Source organism: Fusarium sambucinum, chromosome I (genome assembly GCF_050947815.1).
Source record: "Fusarium sambucinum isolate potato_lamoka chromosome I, whole genome shotgun sequence".
Classification (NCBI taxonomy): domain Eukaryota; kingdom Fungi; phylum Ascomycota; class Sordariomycetes; order Hypocreales; family Nectriaceae; genus Fusarium; species Fusarium sambucinum.
The window spans coordinates 7,578,362-7,603,160 of NC_139294.1; the positions used below are offsets into that span (position 1 = coordinate 7,578,362).

The following is a 24,799-nucleotide window of genomic DNA, read 5'->3' on the forward strand; positions in this document are numbered from 1 at the left end:
ATAACATTGAACCAAAACAAAACCCAAACTAAACAATCACCGGCACCTCCACATTTGTAGAGAAGTCCGTGATTATTGTGCAAAGACAATTAAACAATTTCTCAGCCAACTTCATTCTTTCAGCCCCATCTTGGCGATACAAGAAACAGACCTCAATGCTGCTTGAGTCCTGTGGTGTGGTCACAACGCTAAAGTCGGCCGTGTCTTCCTGAGAAGCTACCACGCCAACCTTGTACGTGCTTGGTCCGATGTCCAGGCTGCCAGTTTGAGACATGCTCTGATGCTGGACAATGGTAGAAAACCCGTTTGCTCCATTGTCGTTCCAGTTCGTGCAGCCTTTGATGATGTCTCTGAAGCCAAGTGATTCGTACGGTATGTTGTCTACTTGCTGGTGCTGAATGTGTTGAAGAAGGTCTAGCACCGTCCAAGAGTCTTGTAATTGCACGCGTACAGGAACCACATTGAGGCAAGGGCCGACGATAGCTTCGATACCAGGAACATGGCGTGAGTTGCGCCCACTAATGAGGTGACCAAAGACAATATCAGTTGTCCCGGTATTTTTGGCCAGAACCAAAGACCAGGCTGCCTTGACAACAGTAGCAGTCGTGATGTTGAAAGCAGCGAGCGAGTGTGTGGCTACAGTTCGTTTCATTGCCTGCGTAGGACTTGTGCGCATCAAGTCGCATTGTCGTGGGACGAGGTTTGTTGGGGCGGAATTCTTGAGGAGGGATCTCCAGTAGGTGTATTGATCAGAATTGGCCTTGCCAAACAAGCCGTGGATATAAGTCGCATACGAAGGTGTCGCGACAATATGCTCGCCTTCATATGAGGCCTTCAAGGCGTTAAGGATGGCGGGGAAGCAAACACCGTCGTAAAGGGCGTGAGACAGTCTGATAAAGATCCTGTGTCGTTCTGAGGATTTGTGTCGGGCAAGAATAAAGCGGAGAGAAGATTTCTCAGGCCTGGGAGTTTGACGTAGGTGATCTGATTCGAGTTCCGACGTAAACTGCTCAATGTCGTCCACATCATGGAGAATAAGCTCAGACTGAACGTGGCGGAGGACGACCTGCAAGTAGGTTTCCTGGTATGGAACGAAGACGGTACGCAATATGTCGTAGGCGGCAATGACATTTGTGATACTCTCTTGTAAAAGGGCAATATCAAGCGACCCTGTACCGTCGAGGAAGAAATGATTCAGCATCCATCTTGATTCAAGAAGGCTTCCCTCAACGGCTTGAGACTGGAAGTTGGTTGTTGGTAGAACATCTGTGATGCTGGCTCGGGAAACTCCAACAACAGGACAAACATGCTCTCGGACGAACTGTTCAGCATTTTGTTGGAATAGAAGAGAGAGTGGTTCATAAACATGTTGATCCATCGCGATGGCTTCCTTCTTTGAGCTTAAGAGCGATGTGTTCCCATCACTAGAAACCATGTCTGCGTCTCTGTAGGACTTGTCTCTGAGACAATTCAGCATGGGGCCAAAGGTCGGGTTTTTGAAGATGTCAGCCACGGTGAGCGGCAAATCCTGATCTCTAGCATCGCCCACCATTGCCATGGCAATGATAGAGTCACCACCGCACTCGAAAAAGCTCCTCTCGTATGTGATATCAGTTGATGCAACATCAAGGTGATGCTCCCACAATGTGGATAGCTTCATATAGAGCTGATCCTTGTCTCGTGGCAACGAACCCCAAGATGTAGATGGCGAGAAAAGTGTGGCACTAGGTCCTGTAGAATAGCTACTCATTGTCGATGTGGGTGTTTGAACCTGTCGGCTCGTATGGCTGTGCTGGAAGGTCCATCCATCTAGTACTCCTGCGGTATTGATGGGCATTGCCGAATTTCGTGAAACCCGCAGATGCGACAAAGCTTCCTCACCGTGATCGATAAAGTCGCTCAGTACCTCAGACATGACGATGGCAAGGTCTTTAGCTTGTGCATTGGAAAGGATGTTGGTCCAATATCGGAACACGATCCCTTCATCGTCGCGAGTGGTGTTTGCGTTGAGCGTAACAGCATATTCACTTGGATCGAAGGCATCCACGGATTCAAACTGTAGAGCACTGACTTCTGAATGTGCTGAAGAACCGGAATTTTGAATGGACACTGCCGTGTTAAAGAAACCTCGTTTCGATTGTCCCAGTTCATGACTAACACGGCCGAGAGAGAAATGCTGATGTGGAAGACTGTTGGCGTAATCCTCTTGTGTGTCGAGGAAGAGTCTCTTGAGAAGCATTCCGTGAGTGAATTGGAAGCGGAAGACAAGCATGTTGATCAATGGCCCGACGATCTCATCGACACCATCGATGTCAGCGTCGCGACCAGAAGCCAGATACCCAAAGCAGACATCTTGGGAACCGGTGTATTTACGAAGGACGAGTGCCCACGCCACCATGATGATGTTTGAGATTGTCACACCAGTATCCGATCCAAGTGAGTGAAGTTCTGAGAATCTGTCAAACTCGACGGCAATGGAGCCCAGACTCCGATTTGCCATATGATCCGAGTTCATGGATGGAAATTCGGTATACCTGGCGCCAGAGAGATAGCTCTTCCAGTACATCAAACTTGAATCAGTCGGTTGTTTAGAAATGTAACTGATGTATTCCTTGTATGATGGAGGCTTGGTGGGGTGGAGGCTATTGGCGTATGCGCTGGAGATGTCGCGAACGATGATTGCTGTGGACGCACCGTCCGTTACAGCGTGGTTCATCTCAAGCTTGATGAAAACTTTGCCGTGCGTCGTTTCGCATATTGTGATCTGATAGGGAAGAATGTGCGTTCCGTGTCTCTTGTTGGCCTTTGCGAGTGACCTGGCGTTCAACTTTGCCATGACATCAATCTCCCGACATTTGATGGTGTGAATTCGAGGCTTGCCAGGGCGTATAACGACCTGGTCAAAGGAACCTCCACTGCGAACACTCTCGATGAAGAGAGTTCGAAGTGCGGCGTGACGTTCAATGACTTCCGAGCAGGCCTGAGCAAGCTTTGTAGAATTGATGGTTGAGTTGTTAGAGGCGGAAACTTCAAGGATGGTGTGGAACAAGTATTGAGAGGGATCTAGAAGTTGGCTTAGAAGTATACCCATCTGCATAGGCGAGCATGGATATATGTCTTCCACCTCATCGAAACGAACATGAGCAGTGGGTAGAGACTTGGCAACCAGCCTGTCAAGTTTGGCATAGTCCAACGACATGAGTGGAAAGTCGCTGATAGTGGGACAGGATGGAGCGGCGCTGAGCTCCGTTGCCATGTCGCTGAGAACCTCCTTGCAGGTGGTCACCCACTGCTTGATGAGGTCTTGGTGTAGCATGTTCTTGTTGTACATGAAGTTGAAATGGATGCCGTCATTCAGAATAGAAATGGAGAGCTCAAATAGAGCTAGACGACGTGTTTCGGGGCCAACATCTGACATAGATGCCATTTCTTCCTCGCTCATGGAGAGATTGAACGGGCGTAGAAGAGATTCGTCTCCATCCATTTGTTGTGACCGGCCTAGGAAGTTCAATAAGATCTCCATTGGCTCATGACTGTCAGGAGAGAGGTTTGTGGAATTGGCAAGATAGCGTTGAGCGAAGTAAGGGCGGCCGTTGTCGGGTATGGCACGTCTTGAGTCTTTGACTCTGCGAACAAAGTCAATAGTGTCGGTAGGGTCGACGTTGTGATGTGATACATCGATAGGACAAAGTGAGGTGAACCATCCGACAGTTTGGGAAAGGTCAATCGAGTCATCCCACGGTTCACGGCCGTGGCTTTCATTGAACAATGTTGGAAGCTCACGGTCTGGGAAGCACTGTCCAAATGACATGAACAGCGCTGAGATGAAAAGATCCAGAGGTTCGGTTCTGAGTGTTCGATGTGCGTCTTCTAACAGAAGAGAGACGGTGTCGGTGTCTGAAAGAGTAAATGATTGCTGAGTGACCTGTGAATAGCTGTTCGGGATGTCTGAAACACCCCAGAAGTCTAGATTTGCAGGTCGCAAAGGGAATGGCAGTAGATCCTCGATTCCCTTCTGCATTGATATGGCATGCTCAATCTGTGCTGCATTCCACCTTCGGAACGATAGAGGCTTTGGTGACATTGAACGTGAAGATGAAAGCAATGTCTCGAGGTCTTGAGCGATGTTGATCCAGGAAACAACGTCAACAACGAGATGGTGAGCGATCATGGAGACATGTTGAAAGCCATCGGGCATTCTGAACAGGTCAACGATAAACACTGGGCTTGAGATATCGATACTCTCTTGGCTGGTAGCGATGTATTGGGCGATTTGGGAGGGATCGCTGACCTCGTGGAAATGAAAACTGTAGGAATCTTCGGTATCTGGAGCAATGTGCTGAGACCATTGGCCAATAGTCGCAGACTTGTTGAATCGCGCACGAAGCATTGGGTGTCTCTGGACTAATGAATGAATGGCGTTGGCGATATTACCTGCTTCAATGGACTTCTTGACCGAAAAGAGCTGGCTTTGGTTGAAACGGTCTCCACGGTCCTTGTTGGAACTGTTGTTGAAGAATAGCTGTTGGATCGGTGACAACGCAAATGGTTGACTGTTGTCATCTTCATAGTCGGGAATGCCATTCTGCCTCCCGCGACCTTCCTTCTCAATGAGGGCAACTAAGTCGATGATGGATTTGCCACTCATGATATCTCGCATGGTCAATTGAATCGAGTGATCGCGACAACGAGACATGACTTGCATGGCCATGATGGAGTCTCCACCGAGCGAGATGAAGGAGCGACTCGGTAGTGTAGCTTCGTGCGGAATGCGGAGAACTGAAGCCCAGATGCGTCTCAGAAGTTGACCAACCAGTGTCGTGTCGGATTCGACAGCAGCTTGGCTGTCTGGTTGGTTGAGAATAAATTCGGGCATTTCCGCATCCATTTCAGCGAGCCATGTCTGAGTACTGGTCCTGTCGAGCTTCCCTGATAGCAACAAGGGAATAGCATCGACCACAAGCCATGATGAAGGCATCATGTAAGGCGGTAGGTTTTCGGAAAGAATGTGCTGCAAGTCAGGAACATTGAGTCGAGCTACCTCCATGGCAGACTCAGAAATTGGACTAAATTGTGCAGAAACAAGTCCTGGATTGTGAGAATCAGGGTTCTTGAACGAGAGAACGGCCACCAGTCGGCCTTTGAAGACTCCAGACTTTGGTAGTGCGACCAGAGCATTGCGAAGCCGTGAGTCAGATTCAAGACACGCCTCGATCTCGCCTAGCTCCATGCGCTGACCGTGAAGCTTCACCTGATTATCCTTGCGGCCAATGAAGGTCAAACCACCATCTGGTCGATACCTGACCATGTCGCCTGTCTTGTACAGACGAACTGGTTGTTGGTGCTTCTCGTCGACAAAGTGGTGCATCCATGCCGGGTCTTTGATGAACAGTTGTGATGTCTTTGTACTGTCATTAAGGTAACCTCGAGACAGGATGGGACCACTAATGAGCAGTTCGCCTTCACAGCCCACAGGAACAAGCTGATTGTGATCTCTGGTATCAACGATCCAAGTGTGACAGCCCTGCGTAGCATGGCCGATATTGGAAGGATCTTGATCTTCAGCGACGTTGGAATTGGTGACAGCATACACCGTACATTCAGCAGGCCCATAGCCATTGATCAACTTGACCTTGTGCGACCACTTGCTGATAGTTTCTGATGTCATAGCTTCACCTCCACAGACAAGTGTTTGGAGGGTCTTGAACATGGAGGAATCCTGCATGTTGGCCAGCGAGGGGGTCAAAAAGGCCCACGTAGCCTCGAGAGTATTCATGGCACCCGGCAAATCAGTGACCCTCATTTCTTCACTGGGAACACAAAGACATGCACCCGTAATGAGCGTGCTAAATGTTTCTCCCATAGCGATGTCGAAAGCGTACGACGTAAAGTGAAAGACTCTCGAGGTATTCACGAGATGCATGCGTTCTGTGTAGGCTCTGGAACTCGCCACAAATGAGCCATGCTCAATGACAACACCCTTTGCCTTACCAGTGCTGCCAGAAGTGTAAATAACGAAGGCTGCGTTCTTGTCTGTCACAGTTGGTAGGTCTTCAGGAATGACATGCTCTTGACAAAGCTCTTTATGGAAGAGGTCTTGGTCGACCGCAATAACTGTATCAGAAACGTCTTCAAATCGGTCTTGGTACTGTGGCGAACATAGAGCAATGCTGGCCTTGCATTCCCGGGCGATCTCTGCATGTCGAGCACGGGGATGAGCGGGATCCAACGGTATAATGGTACCGCCAGCAAGAATCACAGCAACCATCGCCACGGTAGTCCAGAGAGACTTGTCCATACAGCAGGGCACCATTGTTTCGGGCCTGACGCCCTTCTGGACAAGGCGCTTGCCAAGACGTCCAGCGTGCTCTGCTAAGGAACCATAGGTAAGATGACCATCCCAAGCCTGGATAGCGGTAGCATCATGGTACGTGGCTACTGCCTGCCAGAAAAGGCTGGAGATACTATCATGCGCAATATCTCGAGTTCCCTTATTCCAGCCCTTGATTATCTGGAGATCCTGTTCGTCGCAGAACTGAATCTCCGCCAATTTGTGATTCGGCTCCTGGGATAGATGGCTGAGCTGCTTAACAAGTACGTCGAATTGGTGAGCGAGGCGCTCTGCCTGCCAGTTTGTCATGACGGTCTCGTTGTGGTGAATGGTCAACACCAACTTGTTCAGTTCAATTGAGCACTCAATAACCAGTGGATAAGTGAAGAAGTTCTTGTGGTTCACTTGTTCATCAAGAGGCTGTAGAAGGTCTTGTTGTTCTATTACTTCATCGCTGGACTGGATAACAAGCAGGTTTCTGAAGTCGCTAGCAACCGCAATTGATCCCCCGAGACGTTTAATGTGCTGAAGACCGGCATGCTGATAGGGAATGACTTCGACTGAATGCCTATGAATGGTGTCCAGAAAGTGGCCCACTGTGGTGCCTCGATCAATCTGGACCCTCCGGGGCACTGTCGTGAGAGTTGGGCCGAGGATATCTTCAACATGCTCCAAAGCAATGTCGCGACCAGACAATGTCTCACCGAAGGCGACATCATCAGACCCAGTATGAGCTCCAAGAAGTAGCGCCCAAGCTCCACGAATGATGGTTGGGATAGTAATACCAGCGCCAATGCCATCCTTTCTGCACTGAATTGTATATTGAAGTGAAGAATGGGATGACTCAGCGTCCGATGGAGTGATGGTCGGGAAGTGAGACACGGTTGACGCGTTTTGGAACGTTGCCCTCCAGAACTCATCAGAAGCTTGTGCATCGGTGCCAATCAAGTATCTAGCGAAGTTGGCGTATGGAACAACTGGTACAAGCTTCTCCGTACTCGCTTCTTGGTAGAACTGTGAAACAAGCTTGAGTAAAGATGGCATACTCCAGGCATCGTAAAGGGCGTGGTGTACTGTCCATACAAAGTAACGAAGGTCAGAATCGGAAGAACCAACGATCGCATACCTAGCCAGCCGCCCTCCGTTTCGTTCAGGTAGTGGCATGGTCTGGCTAGCATCAGCTTCGAGGCTACTATAGTATTCCCAGTCAATCGCATGAGGTTCCAGTATAACTTGGTAACTCTTGAGGGATCGAGAGTTTACGATGCGTGATCTTAAGATGTCGACTTGGTCGGAAGTCCTCTGCCATGCCAATTGGAGACGCTCAACGTCGATAGTCGATGGCACCTTGAAGATGTATCTGGCCACGTAGGCGCCGGTTTGCTGCATTGAGGCAGCCACAAGGCCTTCTTGGAGGGAACTGCAAGTATACAAGTCTTGTATTTGACTTGTGTGAATGTCACAACACTCGGCAATCTCATCGAGAAGCAAAGCGGGAGATTCGACGTCATGCAACAGTGAAAAGGGCTCAACGTCCACAATGGTAGTGTGCTTAGAATGGCTACAACATGTGGCCATCTCCGATAACGTGGGGCTCTTGAGTATGTCCATAACGGTAAGGGAGACATTCTCCATCCTAGCGGCAGAGACAACCTTCATAGCGCTGATAGAATCACCGCCAAGTCTGAAAAAGCTGTCATCAATACTAATAGCGCTGGTCGGTATGTTGAGAATATTTGCCCAGATCTTCTGCAACTTGCGCTGTGTCGTAGTAGTCGGAACTCGGCTGTTACTAGCACCAACCAGCTTGTAGTACCCAATATCCTTTGATAGTATGGACTGGGCGATAGCCTTCAGTTTCTGACGATCCAGTTTTCCAGCCGAGGTCCAAGGCATCTTGGCTACTGGGACATACATAGCTGGTACCATGTGCGACGGGAGGGCAATCTTGATTGACGTCTTGAGTGACTGGCCAATCTCCATGTAAGCACTCGACATGGGTAAGAGAGGGTCGTTCGCTTCCTTTACAGCCTCCTCGTTGGCATGTTCATCAATAGTGAAGAAAGCGGCCAGCATCTTGGTTGATGTCTTGCCCTGAGGAGTAACCAGTTCCACAGCGGATTGAACATTTGTTGGCAAATTAGCCCTGACATGGTGTTCGATCTCACCAAGCTCAATGCGTTGTCCGTTGAGCTTGATCTGTGTGTCCTTGCGCGAGAAATAGTTCAAAGAACCGTCCCAGTTATACGCGACCAAATCGCCAGTCTTGTACATCCGGTCCACTCGGTCACCGCTGAGCTTCATGTTTGCACGCCATGGCGGATAGTCAATGAAAGCATCTCTTGTCTTGGCTTCGTTACTCAGATAGCCCCGTGCCACAATAGGGCCTTCTACAAGAAGCTCCCCGATACTTCCAATAGGCATGAGACGATTGTGGTTATAAGAATCGACTACCCAGACTCGACAGCCGACAGCGTGACCGATGTTGGCAGGTTCTTCGTTGAGGACTTCTCCAAGCTGGTCAACCTTGATGTGAGATGCAGCGATGACCGAAGCCTCGCTTGGTCCATAGGCATTAATAAGCGCAGCATGTCTTGACCACTTAGTGATGTGATCTGTTGTCATTGCTTCACCACCAGTAACAAGAACCTTGAGGCCTGGAACGCTACCTGGCTTGAGAACTTTTGCCACAGATGGTGTAAGTAAAGCCCAGTTAACATCATATTTCGAGATGGCACCTGCTAGGTCGTTCATACGCTCCTCCTCGGAAGGAATGCATACACATCCGCCTACCAGGAAGGTGGTCAAAATCTCCATGATACTAGCGTCAAACGTGTGCGACGCAAATTGGAGGACTCTAGAGTCGGACGTCATTTTAATAGCTGCCGCATGAGCAGTTCCTCCAGTAGTAAACGCCCCATGCTCAATGATAGTGCCCTTGGGTACACCGGTCGTCCCCGATGTGAAGATGATGTATGCCGCGTTGCCGGGTTGAACTGGGATAGAGGGCGGAGTTTCTGGCAAGGAAGATAGTTCAAAACTAGTCTCGAAACTGATGGGGAGGATCGGTACGTCCATGTCGAACTTGTGCATCAAGGATGTTGAGCATAGGATGAGTTTAGCGTTGATGTTTCGGACGAGGAACTCGATTCGCTCAGGCGGGTGATTGGGATCAATTGGAACAAAGGCAGCGCCAGCCTTGAGAACTGCAAGCATGGCGATTGGTGTCCATGCAGACTTCTCGAAACAGAGAGGCACATACATCTCTGGCACGACCCCAAGAGATACTAAATGATGGGCCAGTCGCGAAGATACCACATCAACCTCACTGTAAGTAAATCTTGCATCCCAGGCTTCGATGGCCGTGGTATCATGGGCAAGGCGCTGGACATTTCGCTCGAACACATGATGGACGCATTGGTTTAATAGCGCTGGTTGGGTGTTGTTCCAACCCATCAATTGTTGCGTGCAATCGTCACTGAGAATATCGAGCTGATCGGTAGGAAGCGACAAGTTGCACGTGATGATTGAAGTCAGGACCTTGTCAAACGTAGAGGCAAGGCTCCTGGCTTGTGAATCAGATATCTTGTCCGTCCAGTAACATAGTTGGAGTTCTGCAGCTTGCTCCCAGACTTCAACGTTGACAGTCAAATCATACTCATTAGGGTCCTGTGCGCCCTTGACGTCAAAGGAGATAGATCCGGTTTGCATGGACTTGTCGACGGATCTTCGTTGGAAGGAGTACGCAGTGTTGAAAAGTGGTTCGTTGCGTAAGTCTGTCACGCGCTGTACGTCGGCAAGTGAGACGTTCCTGTGTGCCATCGCGGCACTAAGGTCTCGTTGAACCATGCTAAGGGTGTCTCCAACCGTTTTAGACGCATCAAGGCGCACTCGAAGAACCAGCATGTTGATGAAAACTCCAATCGCGTTGTCGATATTTGGAACATGGACATCTCTATCTGCAACGAGATATCCGAAGCAGACATCGTCATGACCTGTATAGGCTTGCAGAACCAACGCCCAGGTGAGTTGAAGAACGTTGGATAATGTGACGCCTGCCCCGGTACAGAATGCCTGTAAATCATTTGCATGGGAGATGGTCTGGTCCAGATATCTCAATACCTTGGGGAGTGTGGATCTTGACACTGAAGGCAAGTGACAGGGTTCGACATCATTCAAGTACTCACGCCAGTATTCGATGTCATGAGAGCCCTGAACTTGTAGATGAGAGACATAATCTCTGTAGGTCGAAACACTTATCGAGTTCAAAGATCCGTCGTAAGCCATTGCCAGGTCGCGGAACAGAATTGGCATAGAAGTTCCATCGCATAAGGCGTGGCTCATCTCCAAAAGGCAGGTAACCTTTCCTTCTGTGCTGTTGAAGATGCTGAGATGGTGAGGCGGCCTACTACTCATGATTTCTGGTGAAAAGCGCTCAGTCATCATTTGGAGTCGCTCGTCATCGGCACATTCGAAGACGGAAACTTCAGCGCAATGGTTGCGCAGAACTACTTGGTTGATGCCGCCCTCGTCCAATAGAGAGTCAACAAAAATAGTTCGGAGAGTTGAATGACGCTGAATAACTCGCTGCCATGCATCTGCAAGGCGATGCACGTCTACAGAATGACTTGGCTCGACGCAGTCAATCCCAAATGTTACAGAGTACGAATAGAACTTGGTATTTCTGATCTGGGCAAAGAGAATACCCATCTGAACTGGAGAGCAAGGATAGACAGCTTCAACGTCGTTCCGAAAAGAGATGCCCGTTTCGGCAAGTCTTTCGTCGACCTTGGAAGCACCTCTGAATGCAAGCGGAAGGAGAGAGACGTCGGGATCTCGAGGTTCAGACTTGACTTGAGACATTCGTTCGATAACGGTCTGGAGAGAGTTCGAGAAATTCTTGATCCACTCTGAAATGCAATGTTGATGCTTCATTTGTCTGTTGTAGGAGAAGCTGAAGCTCAAGACATCCCTACAGAACGAAGCAGATATCTCGATGAGTGCGAGTCGTGGCACATCGACTCCAATATCAGTCTGTGAAGCTGCTGACTCAAACATGCCGTCAGTTGACTTGAAGACTGACCCTTCCAATTCGTTCTTCTGCCTTTGACCAAGAAAGTTGAAAGCTAGTTCCACAGGCCATTCTGGAGAGTGGGTGTGGCCTGCCTCAGACAGCATCTGGTAGGCAAAATAAGGGCGACCCTTGCCAGGAATTCGCCGTCTAAAGTCTCTCACCCAACAAATGATATCAAGAATATCCGGCTCTGCGGGTAAGGACTCGGGTAGATGTATAGGACAAAGGGTTGTGAACCACCCTATGGTACGCGACAGATCTAGCTTGTTATCTCTTGGCTCTCTGCCGTGACCCTCATTGAATATAGTAGGCATTGAGAGCCGGCCGGGAAATGATTCATAAAATGACAATAGCAAAGAACCAATTAAGACATCAACAATATCCGTGTTGAATGCTTCATGGCAAGGGCCCAATAGTCGAAGCGACACATCAGAAGCGATTTCTGTTGTCTCCGTAATTGTGTCGCCATGGAGGTTGGGTACATCTTGCATTTCCCAGTAGGTGAGATCTTGCGCAGGTACGGGAACATCGTGGAAGACGCGATCCAGTGTTTCGTTGCGGGTTTCTTCGAGCTGCAGCAAGTTCCATGACTGGAACGAAAGTGGTTTAGCCAAACTAGAGACTGATGATGATAACAGCCCTTCCAGATCTTGCAGAATGATGTTCCAAGAGACAACATCAACAACAAGGTGATGGGCTGCTAAAAAGACGATTTGCTTTTCAGGGTCCTCTATCTCGATGTTCGCCGCTGCGAGTAATGGTCCGTCAAAGATGTTCAAAGATGTTTGCGTCTTCTCAATCAACTCAGAAGCGCGACATTGATTCACACCCACATGCGATTCCAAAGCATAGGAACCGTCAACATCGGTAGTTATACGCTGAGAATAGGCCCCATCAGTATCGGCGAAGCGAGCACGTAACATGCTGTGGGTTTTGACGATGGTTTCCAAGGCATTCGACAAATCACGAGGTGTGACTTTCCGCGTGGTCTCCAGAACCATGCTCTGGTTGAAGTGAGTAGACTCAGAGCACATGTGCTCAAAGTAAAGCTTCTGGATGGGCGACAGAGGAAATGGTTTGTTTTCTTCTTCATCTTCGTGTTTCACGTCCTCTACAGCCTGAACAAACGATGCGAGCTCAATGATGGACTTGCTTTGCATAATTTGGCTGACTGAGAGCGACATGTTGGAAGACCTGCAGACCGCCACCAGCTGCATCGCCGAGATTGAGTCTCCTCCCGATTGAATGAATGATCGCGCAAATGACACGCTATCAACCTCAATGCCTAAGACTCTAGCCCAGGTAGCCCTAAGCTTAGTCTCGATGTTTGTAGCTTCTCGGTCTAGACCAGATGATTGGGTCTCTTCTTGCGCACAGAGAGCCATCTGGTATTGTTCGGGGGACAGTGCCTCAACCCAGTCAACAGCCTTTCTCCGGTCAAGCTTTCCAGATGGCAAGAGAGGAATGTGATTGACGATGATCCACGTAGATGGGATCATGTAAGCGGCCAAATGTCCGGTGAGGCTGTCACGCACACTTGCCAATTCAGAAGGCGTAAAGTCAATCACAAGTTGCATCTCATCAGCTGCTGTTGAAACGAATGTGGAATGCAGTGAAAGCATTGCGACTAAGCGGTGTTTGAGCTGTCCACTCTTCGGGATAAATGCCAAACAAGATTGAACAGCCGTGTCTGCGCTCAGGTGATGTTCAATCTCCGACAACTCAAGTCTCTGGCCGTTAATCTTGACTTGATTGTCCTTTCGTCCTTGAAACTCGAGAGAACCATCTCTGTTGATTTTGACAAGATCACCGGTTCTGTAGAATCTGCGCTCGTTGCTTGCAGTCTCACTGGGAAACTTGCTACACCATCGCGGGTTGGTGATAAAAGACTCTGCATTCTTGTGCGGATTCTTGAGATACCCTTCAGCGAGAATTGGCCCTTCCACCAAGAGTTCTCCAACCACGCCAATAGGTACAAGTCTGTCGTGGTTGGTAGAGTCGACGACCCAACAAAGACCTCCCACAGCACGACCAATATTGGCTGGGCTAGAGTCTTGCCCAACACTCGAGTTAACTGTTGCGACAACTGAAGTCTCACTAGGTCCATAGGCGTTCATCAATTGGACAAATGGTGCCCAAGTCGATACATGGACACGAGACATAGCCTCGCCTCCAAGAACCAGCGTCTTGAGCTCAGGAACAGTAGATGGCTCAATCAGCTGAGCTACAGAGGGTGTCAACAGAGCCCAATTGACCCTCAAGCGACGAATAAACCCTGCGATATCGTTGCTACGTTCTTCCTCAGAAGGTACGCAAACAGTTCCGCCGTGAATTAGGGTGCTGAGAGTTTCCATTATGCTTGCATCAAAGGTATGCGCAGCAAATTGCAACACTCGAGATAATTCAGTCATTCCCATAGCCTTTCCATGGGCCATCGCTCCAGTGCAGAAGGCAGAGTGGTTGATGATCGTCCCCTTGGGCCGTCCAGTCGTGCCAGATGTGAAAATGCAATAGGCTGGAGACTTGGGAGGCACAGACAAGTCATGCCCATGTGGTAGTACCGAGTCCTGCATCATAGTTTTGGATACAGAGATGACCTTCTGGCCTAGCCTAGTCAGGCGTTCAGCATACTGGGGGGATGCTAGGACAATGGAGGCCTCGACGTCGGTAATAATACCACTGATACGGGCGTCAGGGTGAGCATAGTCCAAGGGCACGAATGCAGCACCGGACTTCAAGATGGCGAGAATTGATACAACGACCATAGATGACTTCTCCATGCAGAAAGGAACGAATGTGTTGGGTCGAATGCCAGCTTCAATCAGGACAGATGCGAGATGTGTCGCTTGAGAATCCAGATCCGAGTACGTTAGGCTCTGATCCGACGCGCAGACGGCTACCTTATCTTGCGATTGTAGTGTTCCTGTCGCTCTGATAACATCGTGTACAAGCGTGTCGTATGAAGGAACCACTTGACTGTTCGTCTCAGAAAGCGACTGGTAATCCCGTGTGCTGATGAGTTCGAGGTCATTCAGTTTCTTATCCATCAGCTCTCCGGACGTAACTGTCGTCAACATCAGTGCGAACTGATCCATGATGCGATGCATTTGTGACTCGCAAATAACTTCGGGGTCAAAATGAACAACAGTCTCAAGCTCGCCATCTGCAACGTGACAAGATAGCATAAGAGGGTAAGAGTAAAAGTTGGTCCCAGCCATCTCGTTCGTCTGGTCACACCAAAATGTGTCTGTCGACTTCCGTGGTCCATAGTTGATGGCCAAAAGGTTCTGTGCGCCACAAGCAAAGGCAGTATCATTGTTGATACGTTTGATACGATGAATGCCTGTGAATTGGTGCATTCTGGCCACTGCAGACTGGGCTTGGACGGAGCTGAGAAGGTCAGAGACCTTTTGTGAGCGGTCAAGTACTATACGTGTTGGAACAGTAGCCAGTGTAGCGCCTATCATCTCCTCGATGCCGTCGACGGGAGCATCACGGCCTGTCATGGTTTCCCAAAAGACGACATCGTCTGATGCTGCATAGGTCGACACTGCCAATGCCCAGGCCGACCGGATCATTGTGGCTGTGGTTACTCCCAATCCAGAAGTCTTCATACCATCGTTGTTATGGTCGAAACTAGTCTTGTGAATAATGAGACCACTCGCATTTGACTTATAGTCGGGATTAGGAAGGCGAGGAAAGTGTTGTGTAGCGATATCAGCGAGATAGGACTCCCAGAACTTGACATCTTGGCTAGAGTCAATCTCGGTAAGATACCGAATGAACCTAGCGTAGCTGGGGCCGCTGCCGATGGGTTCAGGTGCGGGTTGCTGGATGTTCTCGTAACATTGCTTGACCTTGTCCAAGATAAGAGGCAGACACCAGCCGTCGTAGAGAGCATGATGAATAGTCCACACGAATAAGACACCAGATTCATCTTCAACAATGGCGTAGTCAGTCAGTTTTCCGCCATTACTCGACAGAAGCTGGGATCGAAGAACTTGGACATCCAAGAGGTTGCCAAAAGTGGTCCATTGAGGAACATCCTCTTTCACGACCACATTCAAGATACCGTTATTGGTCGTCTGTACAAGTCTGGTCCGAAGACTTCCCTCGGCTTCTATTACGAGCCGCCATGCCGTCTTGAAGATATCGATGTCTGTGCCATCCGGCATTTGGAAGACAAACTGGGCGACGTACGCTCCAGGCTCCTTGGCTGACAGAGCCATGAGACCCTCTTGGATAGGAGTACAGGGGTAAATGTCTTGTACATCCCCGACATTAATTCGAGCCGCAGCTCCGATCTCCTCTTCCAATGCATCCATTGAGATCACGTTGGATAATAGCGAAAACGGCTTGACAGCTGTGGCTGCAGCTCTGGATAATGGGAGTGCCGATTGAGCCATATCTTGCAGAGACACTTTCTGGAAGACACCAGTAACAGTGAGATTGATGTTTGACTTTCTCGCAAGCGTCACCAACTGCATCGCGGCGATAGAGTCTCCCCCAAGCCTGAAAAAGTGATCCTCGACCCCAATGGTGTTCGCATCCAAGTTTAGCACTTGAGCCCACATATCAGCCAATTGCTTCTCCATGTCGCTGGACGGGGCTCTTCCACTCTTCAATGCCAACTTGTAAGAGGTCATCTGTGCTGCAGGCACTGATTGAACTAGGGACCGAAGGCTTCGGCGGTCCAGCTTTCCTGACGAGGTCAAGGGCATCTGTGAAACTGGAAACCAGACAGAAGGGATCATGTAAGCAGGAATACTGTTCGAGAGGCTGATCTCCAATTCTTTGGCCAGCGATCTGAATGAATCATCCATGGCCAATACGCTGCTTCCTTCGGTCCCGTCATTAAGAATGGCACCTGAGTCGGCGCAAATAAAACTGGCAAGAGATTTTTTACCTTCAAACTGGATGAGCTCAACGGCAGACGTCCAGTGCTGGGGGAGGCTTTTCTCAAGGTGATGTTCAATTTCTTCCAGTTCTATACGCTGACCATGAAGCTTTACCTGGGTGTCCTTGCGTCCGAAGTATGTAAGTGTGCCATCAGAGTTATAGCGCACTAGATCACCAGTCTTGTAAAGCTTACGACTCAGGTTGCCATCGCGACAGATGTCTCCAATCGTGGAGGATGGTGCCACAAAAGACTGTGCCATCTTCTCGGGCAGATTGAGGTAGCCACGAGAGACAATGGGACCGTCAACGAGGAGCTCTCCAATGCAGCCAATCGGCACAAGGCTGTTGTGATCAGTACTGTCGACTATCCAAGTGACACTGCCGACAGCACGACCAATGTTGGTGGCCTTGCCCGGTTGAGCGATCTCACCAGAGTGGGTAGAATTGACAGAGCACTCGGATGGTCCATAACAACACTGTAGAGACACGAAGTCGCGCCAGATCTCAACACACTTCTGAGTCACGGCCTCGCCTCCCAGAGCCAAAGTCTTCAAAGTTGGAACGTCCAACGGGTTGATCAAACAGGCAACCGTCGGAGTGATGTCAGCCAGTGTCACCTTGTAGCGGTTGATGGCGCCAGCCAGGTCATGGAATCTCTCGTGTTCTGACGGCACGCATACGCAACCTCCAAGAGCAAGTGTAGTGAATATCTCAGATAGGCTGTTGTCGAAGGTATAAGAGGCGAATTGAAGCACCCTCGATTCCTTGCTGTAGCCAAGCTTCGGTCCAGAGTACTTTACATTAGTGGCAATTCCTCTGTGCTCCAAAACAACACCTTTAGGTCGGCCAGTGCTTCCAGAAGTGTATATGACGAAGCATGCGTTGTGGGGATAAGTCTGGGGAAGAATTGTAGTCTTTGAGATGGTTTGGAGGAGTTGTGCGTCCACTACCACTGTCTTCTCGACTATGCTGCTTAGTCGGGACGCCATTGAGGAGGACACAACGGCAATTGAGGCGCTTGTATCCTCAGCGCGGAGTCTGATTGCGGCGTCTGGGTAGGCTGGATCTAGAGGGACACACACACCACCTGCCTTCAGAACAGCCAACATAGCGACGACTGTAAAAGCTGATTTGTCAAAACAGACCAGCACACATTTCTCCAAACCAACGCCTAGGTCAGCGATATGATGAGCTAGCTTGGTAGAGGCGGTATCAAGCTCTGCATAGGTAAAGTCGGCGTCCCATGAAGCAACTGCAGGAGCCTCAGGGCGTATGATCATCTGCTCTTTGAACAGATCATGCACGCAGCTTTCAGCAGCCTCAGGAATAATATGATTCCACTGCCAGATTTGATGATGGTGTTGAGGACCAAGGTGGTTGAGCTGGGTAATCGGTTGGTCGCTGTAGTGCAGGATGTTACTGAGCGCTGTGGTGAAGGCGCTCGCAACATTTTTAGCTTGTCCGTCTGACATTGTATCCGACCAGTACATCAAGTCAATAGCCATGTCATTCTCACCAGCCTCAATGTTGATAGACACATCGTACTCGTCAGGATCATAAGTCGGACGAACTTCTTCAAACACAACATCTGGGGCATTCTTCGGTGCGGGTGGAAGCTTTCTGTACGATAATGCCGTGTTGAACAGAGCAGTATCGGATAGCTTCAGGGCGTGTTGAACTTGTGCAAGCGGGATGTGGCGATACTCCAGGCTGTTCAGGAAGTCCTTCTGCACAACAGCCATCACAGCACCTAGAGTTGTCGAATTGGAAATGTTGGCACGGCATGTAACCATGTTGATGACAGGCCCAATAACATCCTCGATGCCCTGAATTGGAGAGTCGCGAGCGGATGTGAGATAGCCGAAACAGACTTCCTCTGACGCAGTGTACAAACGTAGTACCAACGCCCAAGCAGCATAGATAGCGTTCACGATGGTAACTCCCCGATCGTCACACAAGCTCTGTAGCTGGGCTAGCTCGTCGAACTGAACTCTGAAGTACCTCATCTCCCTCGACTCGGCCACTTCACCATCATCAAGAACGGGGAAATGGCAAGGTTCTATATCCATCAGATATGACTTCCAATACTCTATTCCATGCTGGAGATCCTGGTATTGGAGGCTTCTGATGTATTCACTGTAGGGAGGACCTTTGTCAGACCCAAGTATACCAGCGTAGGCCATTGAGAGGTCGCGAAACAGAATAGATAGAGAAGTCCCATCCATGATGACATGACTAATGTCTAACTTGCAAAAGACCTTGCCCGTCTTGGACTTGCAAATCTCAAACACATGTAGTAGCTGAGAATAATCCTTGTGTTGTCGCGGCATGTCCAGAGTACTGATCGCCTCATCATCTGTCTCAAATTCGGACATAACGAGAGGGACTTGAATTTCCCTCAGAACCACTTGGTCAAATAGAGAGTCGTCAAGAGTCACACTCTCCACGAAGACTGTTCTCAACATGGGATGGTAGTCTACCATGCGCTTCCAGGCATTGGCAAGCTTCGTCACATCGACTGATCCGCCATTCCTGCTCTTGACTTCATGGAGTGTGTAAGCAGCATATGCGGCGCTGTCCTTTGTCGTGCTAACTAAAAGTCCTGATTGCATTGGTGAACAAGGGTAAATGTCCTCGACCCTGCTGATGTCTTCAATGCCAACCTCAGGAAGCTTCTCTTGCGTCAACAGGCGAAGGCGATCGTAGGTCAGGGATATGAGTGGAAAGTCGCTCAATGTTGGCTCTGATGGCATGATAGCTAAGGACTCAACAAGAAGGCCAATATTCTGTTCGCACGAGGCAATCCACTTTCGAATCTGGGACTGATGCTTCATGTTGCGGTTGAACAAAAATGAGAATCGTAGAGTCCCCCTCGTGATGACAGCGGAAACCTCAAAGAGAGAGATGCAAGTCGTTGAAGAGCCGACGTCAGCGCCATCAGTAGCACTTCTGACTTCTCCTGCGATATCCCCGATGGGTGTAAACAGAGCGCCCTCACGTTCTAGTTGCTGATATTGACCAAGATAATTGAACGTGATCTCCAGTGGCCAGTGACGAGAGAAAGCGCTCTCACCGTCCTGTGTCAACCAGCGGCTAGCAAAGTAAGGCCTTCCGCTATCGGGGATCTTCCGTCGGCCATCCTTTACCATTTTGATGGTGTCAATAAGAGTTGAAGATGCATTAGAGCCAGCAAAGACCGGGTAAATGGTTGTGAACCATCCAACCACGTTGGACAAGTCAATGGAATGGTCCCAAGGCTCTCGGCCATGCCCTTCAGCAAAGATTGCCGGAATTTGACGGTCAGTGAATGTCTGGCCAAAGGAGTAGACCATGGCTGCCATGAGAACGTCTGGGATCTCAGTGCGCAAGGCATCATGGCACTTGGATAATAGCAGAGACGTCTGTGCAGATCCAACTTCGAATCCTTCATAGACCATCTGACCATAAACGTTGGGTGTACCCTCCATTCCCCAATAGGCAGAGTCCCCATCAGGGATTCCATGGATTGGAAGTGCTCGCTCCGGTGCCTGAGCACTAGCATGCTCTTGTTGCATCTTGCACCAAGCCTGGAAAGGCAAGGGTCTATCCATATCGGGACTCAGTTCAGGTCGTAGTAATAGCTCCTCTAACTCTTGAAGGATAATCCTCCAAGAGACAAGGTCTATGACTAGATGATGAGCGACAACGAACAGACGTTGGTCTTGGCCCTCTTCATCGATAAGGTCGGCAGCGAGGAGTGGGCCGTTGGAATGGTCAAGACATGTCTGGCTGTCAACAAGTGCATCACAGAGCTCTTCCTTTGAGGTTAATTGAACGGATCGCAAGCGAAAGGAGCTCTCAATGGTGTCGGTGACTCTCTGCTGCCACATGCCACTAGAGTCTTGGCTGAATCTAGCGCGAAGCATTGAGTGTCTCCGTATGGTAGCCTCAATAGCTCTGCGCATAGCGGGTTCGTCGACATGCCGACTCATGCGCAGAAGGAAGCTTTGGTTGTAGTGGCCCTGGTCATGATTCGGTCTTGAGAAATAGAGCTTCTGAATAGGCGACAGTTCAAAAAGCGTTTCAGTGGTCTCTTGGAGTAGCTGTGGCTTCTCAATATCCTTCACGTGCTTAGCAAGAGCGCTGATGGACTTGGAACTGATGATGTGAGAGACAGTTAATCCCAAGCCGCGTTTCTTGCACTCGCTCATAACCTGCATGGCTGAGATAGAGTCACCACCGACACTCAGGAAGGACTGGCTGAGGCCAAGCTGTTCCGTTTTGAGATTGAGAACATGAGTCCAGATGTTGTGTAACTGGGACTCGGTCTCGTTGGAGAATGTCAAAGTCTCCGAGGGGTCACCGATGGCTACAGGGTTGAGTTTCCTGTAGATGGCCTCGCTCATGTCCTCCAACCACTTCCCTGTCTGCCTGCGGTCGAGCTTTCCTGATTGTAGACGAGGAATGAACTCAACCGCAAGCCACGTGGAAGGAATCATGTATGAAGGCAGCCTTTTGGCGAGAAGTTGCTTAGTCTCTTCAACCTTGGCAAGTGCGACCTGTTCCAGGGGACCATCAACCAGCTTGTAAGGCTGACCGTTTGGTACTAGATCGTTGCCCAATGCATCACTTAATTGAACAATCGCCAGTAGTCTCCCTTCACAGAACCCTGCCTTGGGAAGAACGACCATGCCATGCTTGATACCGATACCGACGTTAAGATGGTACTCGATCTCACCCAGCTCAATTCGCTGTCCATGAAACTTGATCTGTGCATCCTTTCGTCCAGCGATGTGAAAAGAGCCGTCGGAATTGTATCTAACGAGGTCACCTGTCTTGTACATTCTTCTCAGGTTGCCACGGTGCGGCTGACTGAGAGTCCATTCAGGATCAACAATGAATGCCTCGCTTGTCTTCTCGGGCTCTTTGTAGTATTCCCGGGCGAGTGTGTGGCTTTCGATAACAAGCTCGCCGACAGCTCCGATTGGCATGAGACGATCGTAATTATACCGATCAACAACCCAGCAGTGGATACCGACCTGATAACCAATGTTCAATGGGTTCTTGCCTTCTCTCATTCCCCGATGAACATGTGAGACAACAGATGTTTCTGCAGGGCCATAACAGTTGATCAGATTGATATGAGACCATGATCGAATGACAGCTTGTGTCATGGCTTCTCCGCCAGTGACAAGAGTCTTTAACGATGGGACATTGGCAGGGTTGATGAATTTCACAAACGTCGGTGTCAATAGCGCCCAGTTGACTCGAAGCTGCGTAATAGCCTCCTCGATGGCGTTCAGTCGGGCCTCCTCGCTTGGTATACAAACACAACCACCCAAGATCAAGCAAGTCAAGATCTCAGTGATACTCACATCAAAAGTCGATGCAGCGAAATGAAGTGATCTTGTGTTGCTGTCCATCATCATAGCAGGCCCGTGGGCAAGAGCGCTGGATAGCAAAGCACCATGCTGTATCAAGGCACCCTTGGGCTCCCCAGTGGTTCCAGAGGTGAAGATCATGTAGGCTCCGGAGCTCCACAAACCACAGTCGACTTCTACTGTCTGTTCTGTGAGTTTCTCGAACAGCTGGGCATCCACAGGGATCACCTTTGATGCTATGCTCTCCAACATTTCTTCGTGTTGGGGTGAACACAAGATAGTCTTTGCATCTACCTTGTGTGCCAGACCTTGCAAGCGCATCAACGGCTGGGTCGGATCAAGTGGTACGAATATGCCACCAGCTTTGAGAATGGCCAGCATGGCAACAACGGTCCATTTGGATTTGTCGAAGCAAATTGGTACGAAGATCTCGGCACCAACACCTAACTCTTGCAAGTGAAAGGCGAGACGGTCTGACAGAGTCAATAGCTGAGAATAAGAAAAACTCCCGTCCCAAGAACAGACTGCCTCTGCGTCTGGTCTTAGCACTCCTTGCTCTGATACAGCTTGATGAATACACTTCTGTACATTGCTTAATGGAGACCCGTTCCAAGACAGAATCTTCAGCTCATCTTGTTCACTGCAGCAGTTGAGAGCGGAGACAGCAATTTTCTTTTGTGTAGCAATACCCTGGAATATCTTGCTGTAGGTGCTGCTAATGGTCTCTGCCTGTTCTTTTGTCATGAAAGCAGGATCCCATGACAATAAGGTTTTCATAGTGGCAGGGTCGATCGACATGTGAACCTTGCACCATGAATAGATATTATAGGCTCCATTTTCACATATAGGCTGGCTGCCCAAGTTACAGATGGAGAGTGTGGTGTTGAATAGGGTTTTGGCTTCGGTCTCTGGTACCATCACTGAGGTGAAACCGTTTCCAGCAAGAATGTCATCAAGACATTGATCGGCAGCGACGTGCACCTGCATTGCAGATGTAACGCCGTCTGTGCATTTTCCCGATTCTTCGGTAATCATGTGCTCACTCCGGAACCCGAAGCACACACGGTCGAGTCCAGTGAAACGTTCCAGGAGGATCGCCCATGCCATGCAAAACATGTTACACGGCTTGGTAAGATCTTCACTGACATCGTGTACCAGACGGCTGGAAATGCTTGAGATGGTGACCTGATCTTCCTGACCCATTTCAGATGCAGTAAAAATGGTTGGCTCCATATCTGGCAATGCCTGGCTCTCAAGGTTGACACAGCCACAGGTTGATGGAGCCGTTGTACAGGATATTAAGGGTAAATATGATAAAAGAATTCTTTGCAAATAGTAAATTTCAAGATAGTAATCTCGAAGTGTTCGTTGGTGTGATACAGTTCGATTTGATGTTGTACTTTGCAAAAAGACGCGGCAGAACGCAGTTCGAACGGACGACAAGCCGGATATATCCTTGCTACAGATGTCTGGTCATACGGGAAGAAGCACGATTCGAGTGAAAGTCCAGGGTGTAATGGAAGAGGTCACTCCGAGGACCTACCTTGGCTTTCAGCTAGATAGAACCTTGCATCTAGTTTCATTACACGCGTGGCGTAACAGCCGGGGAAACAAGACCTTGGTTTATTACAAGAGTTCCTAAGAATATCTCCTCCTTTTGAGATGAGGCAACAAGTTTCTCCACCCCTTATCCACTCCCTTACATGTCAGTAGCAGGGACGAAAAGTGTAGACCAACCAGGGGATGTTGGCTTTATTGCTTTTGTTGTTTATATTTCACCCCCGTGACATCCTACAGCTCGGGTCCAGCCACCAGTTTTGCAACATTACACCATATGTCTCCACGATAATGAAATTCAACCACTGTTACGCATTATTATACGAACATGGGTTGGGCATACGCGGTAACAGAATTGAGATTGAAAAAAATTCTATTAGTTTGCAGGCCGCTTACTAGCTTGCGGAGACATTTTCTAGGAACTATTCAGTTTGCCCAACTTCATAACGTCTTTCCTTGGCAGGGTTTCTTAATGCGGCTGAACCGTTTTATCCTATTTTGTCTAGAGATATACGTTGATATGACGTCCTTTGCCAATGTGTGGTCACAATATCGTGAGTCTATGGCAATATTATGTCTAAGGGTTGGCTCAACAAAAACAAGTATTTGGTGGCTGGCTAGGCTGGCTAGCAGTGGCAGAACAGATTTTTCACTTGAATGTAACCAACAGATGAATCCTTATTGGAATCATATCATACCCATGAACTGAGAAAGTGATACCCCTGCCTCTAGCGAGCACTGGGCATTGGACAATGATTGGTCTATAAGTGAGGCCCATCCGGTTGCCACTTGGACGCAGGACCTAAAACGGTCTATGGATCATATAACATGATTGACTTGCATTCCATAGTGGAGATGTTGAAAACGTTGCCATAGCATGTTTTTCTTGACGCCTCGATACAGTTGCATCTAGGAGTGGCACAGTTATTCAGCTGCTCGGCATAGGTTGCGCAGGTCAATAAAGACTAGTTTTGTGATTCTTGGCATTACGTTAATGGCTCATGTTCTGAGATGCAGTTGCGGAACCGCTACAAAGCTCCGCCCAGGTACATCACTCAAGCCACTTACGCAGGAGAATAAAAGTGATAGAGTTTAGCAAGGCTTCCATAGTGGGACCACCTCCTTCCTATCGGAGTTCTTGAGGGTTGCAAAATTTGAGTGGATTCTGGTTGTAGCACCATGATTTGATAATCCCAACTTCGTGATCAATACGAAGGTCTCCTAGTCCGGCTGCATAAGTGGGTTTCCATTTGAAAATATCATCAGTCTTTGCGTAGAGTGCGCTCATCTCTTCTCTGACTTTGTCACAGAGCAGGATCTCGGAGTTAAACTACATAAGGGTTAGATCTCTAAACGCACGGATCAAGAAAGGGTAAAGAAGGATTATATCCTGGCTTGTCTCTCTATTATTATCACCTCGACCCAAAGCGCTTCGAAAACACTAGTGAGGCGATCATTCCTGGTTGGGTTACGACGCTATGTTTCCTTGACGTTGCAAATTCAGTCTTTGCTTTGTAGAAACGCAACATAGTATTTAGGCGAAATAAGTAAAGTCCGGGGTTACAATAAACACCCTGG

General features: G+C 49.1%; 1 protein-coding gene across 1 annotated transcript; it reads right to left on the reverse strand.

The window, feature by feature from the left end:
* Positions 1 to 28: 28 nt before the first annotated feature.
* On the reverse strand, positions 29 to 22,897 carry FSST1_005193 (uncharacterized protein; the record flags this gene model as incomplete). Its single annotated transcript, XM_083231445.1, has 2 exons — positions 29 to 10,405; positions 10,454 to 22,897. 2 exons carry the CDS (start codon positions 22,895 to 22,897, stop codon positions 29 to 31), a joined length of 22,821 nt encoding a protein of 7,606 aa, XP_083088623.1.
* Positions 22,898 to 24,799: the final 1,902 nt, after the last annotated feature.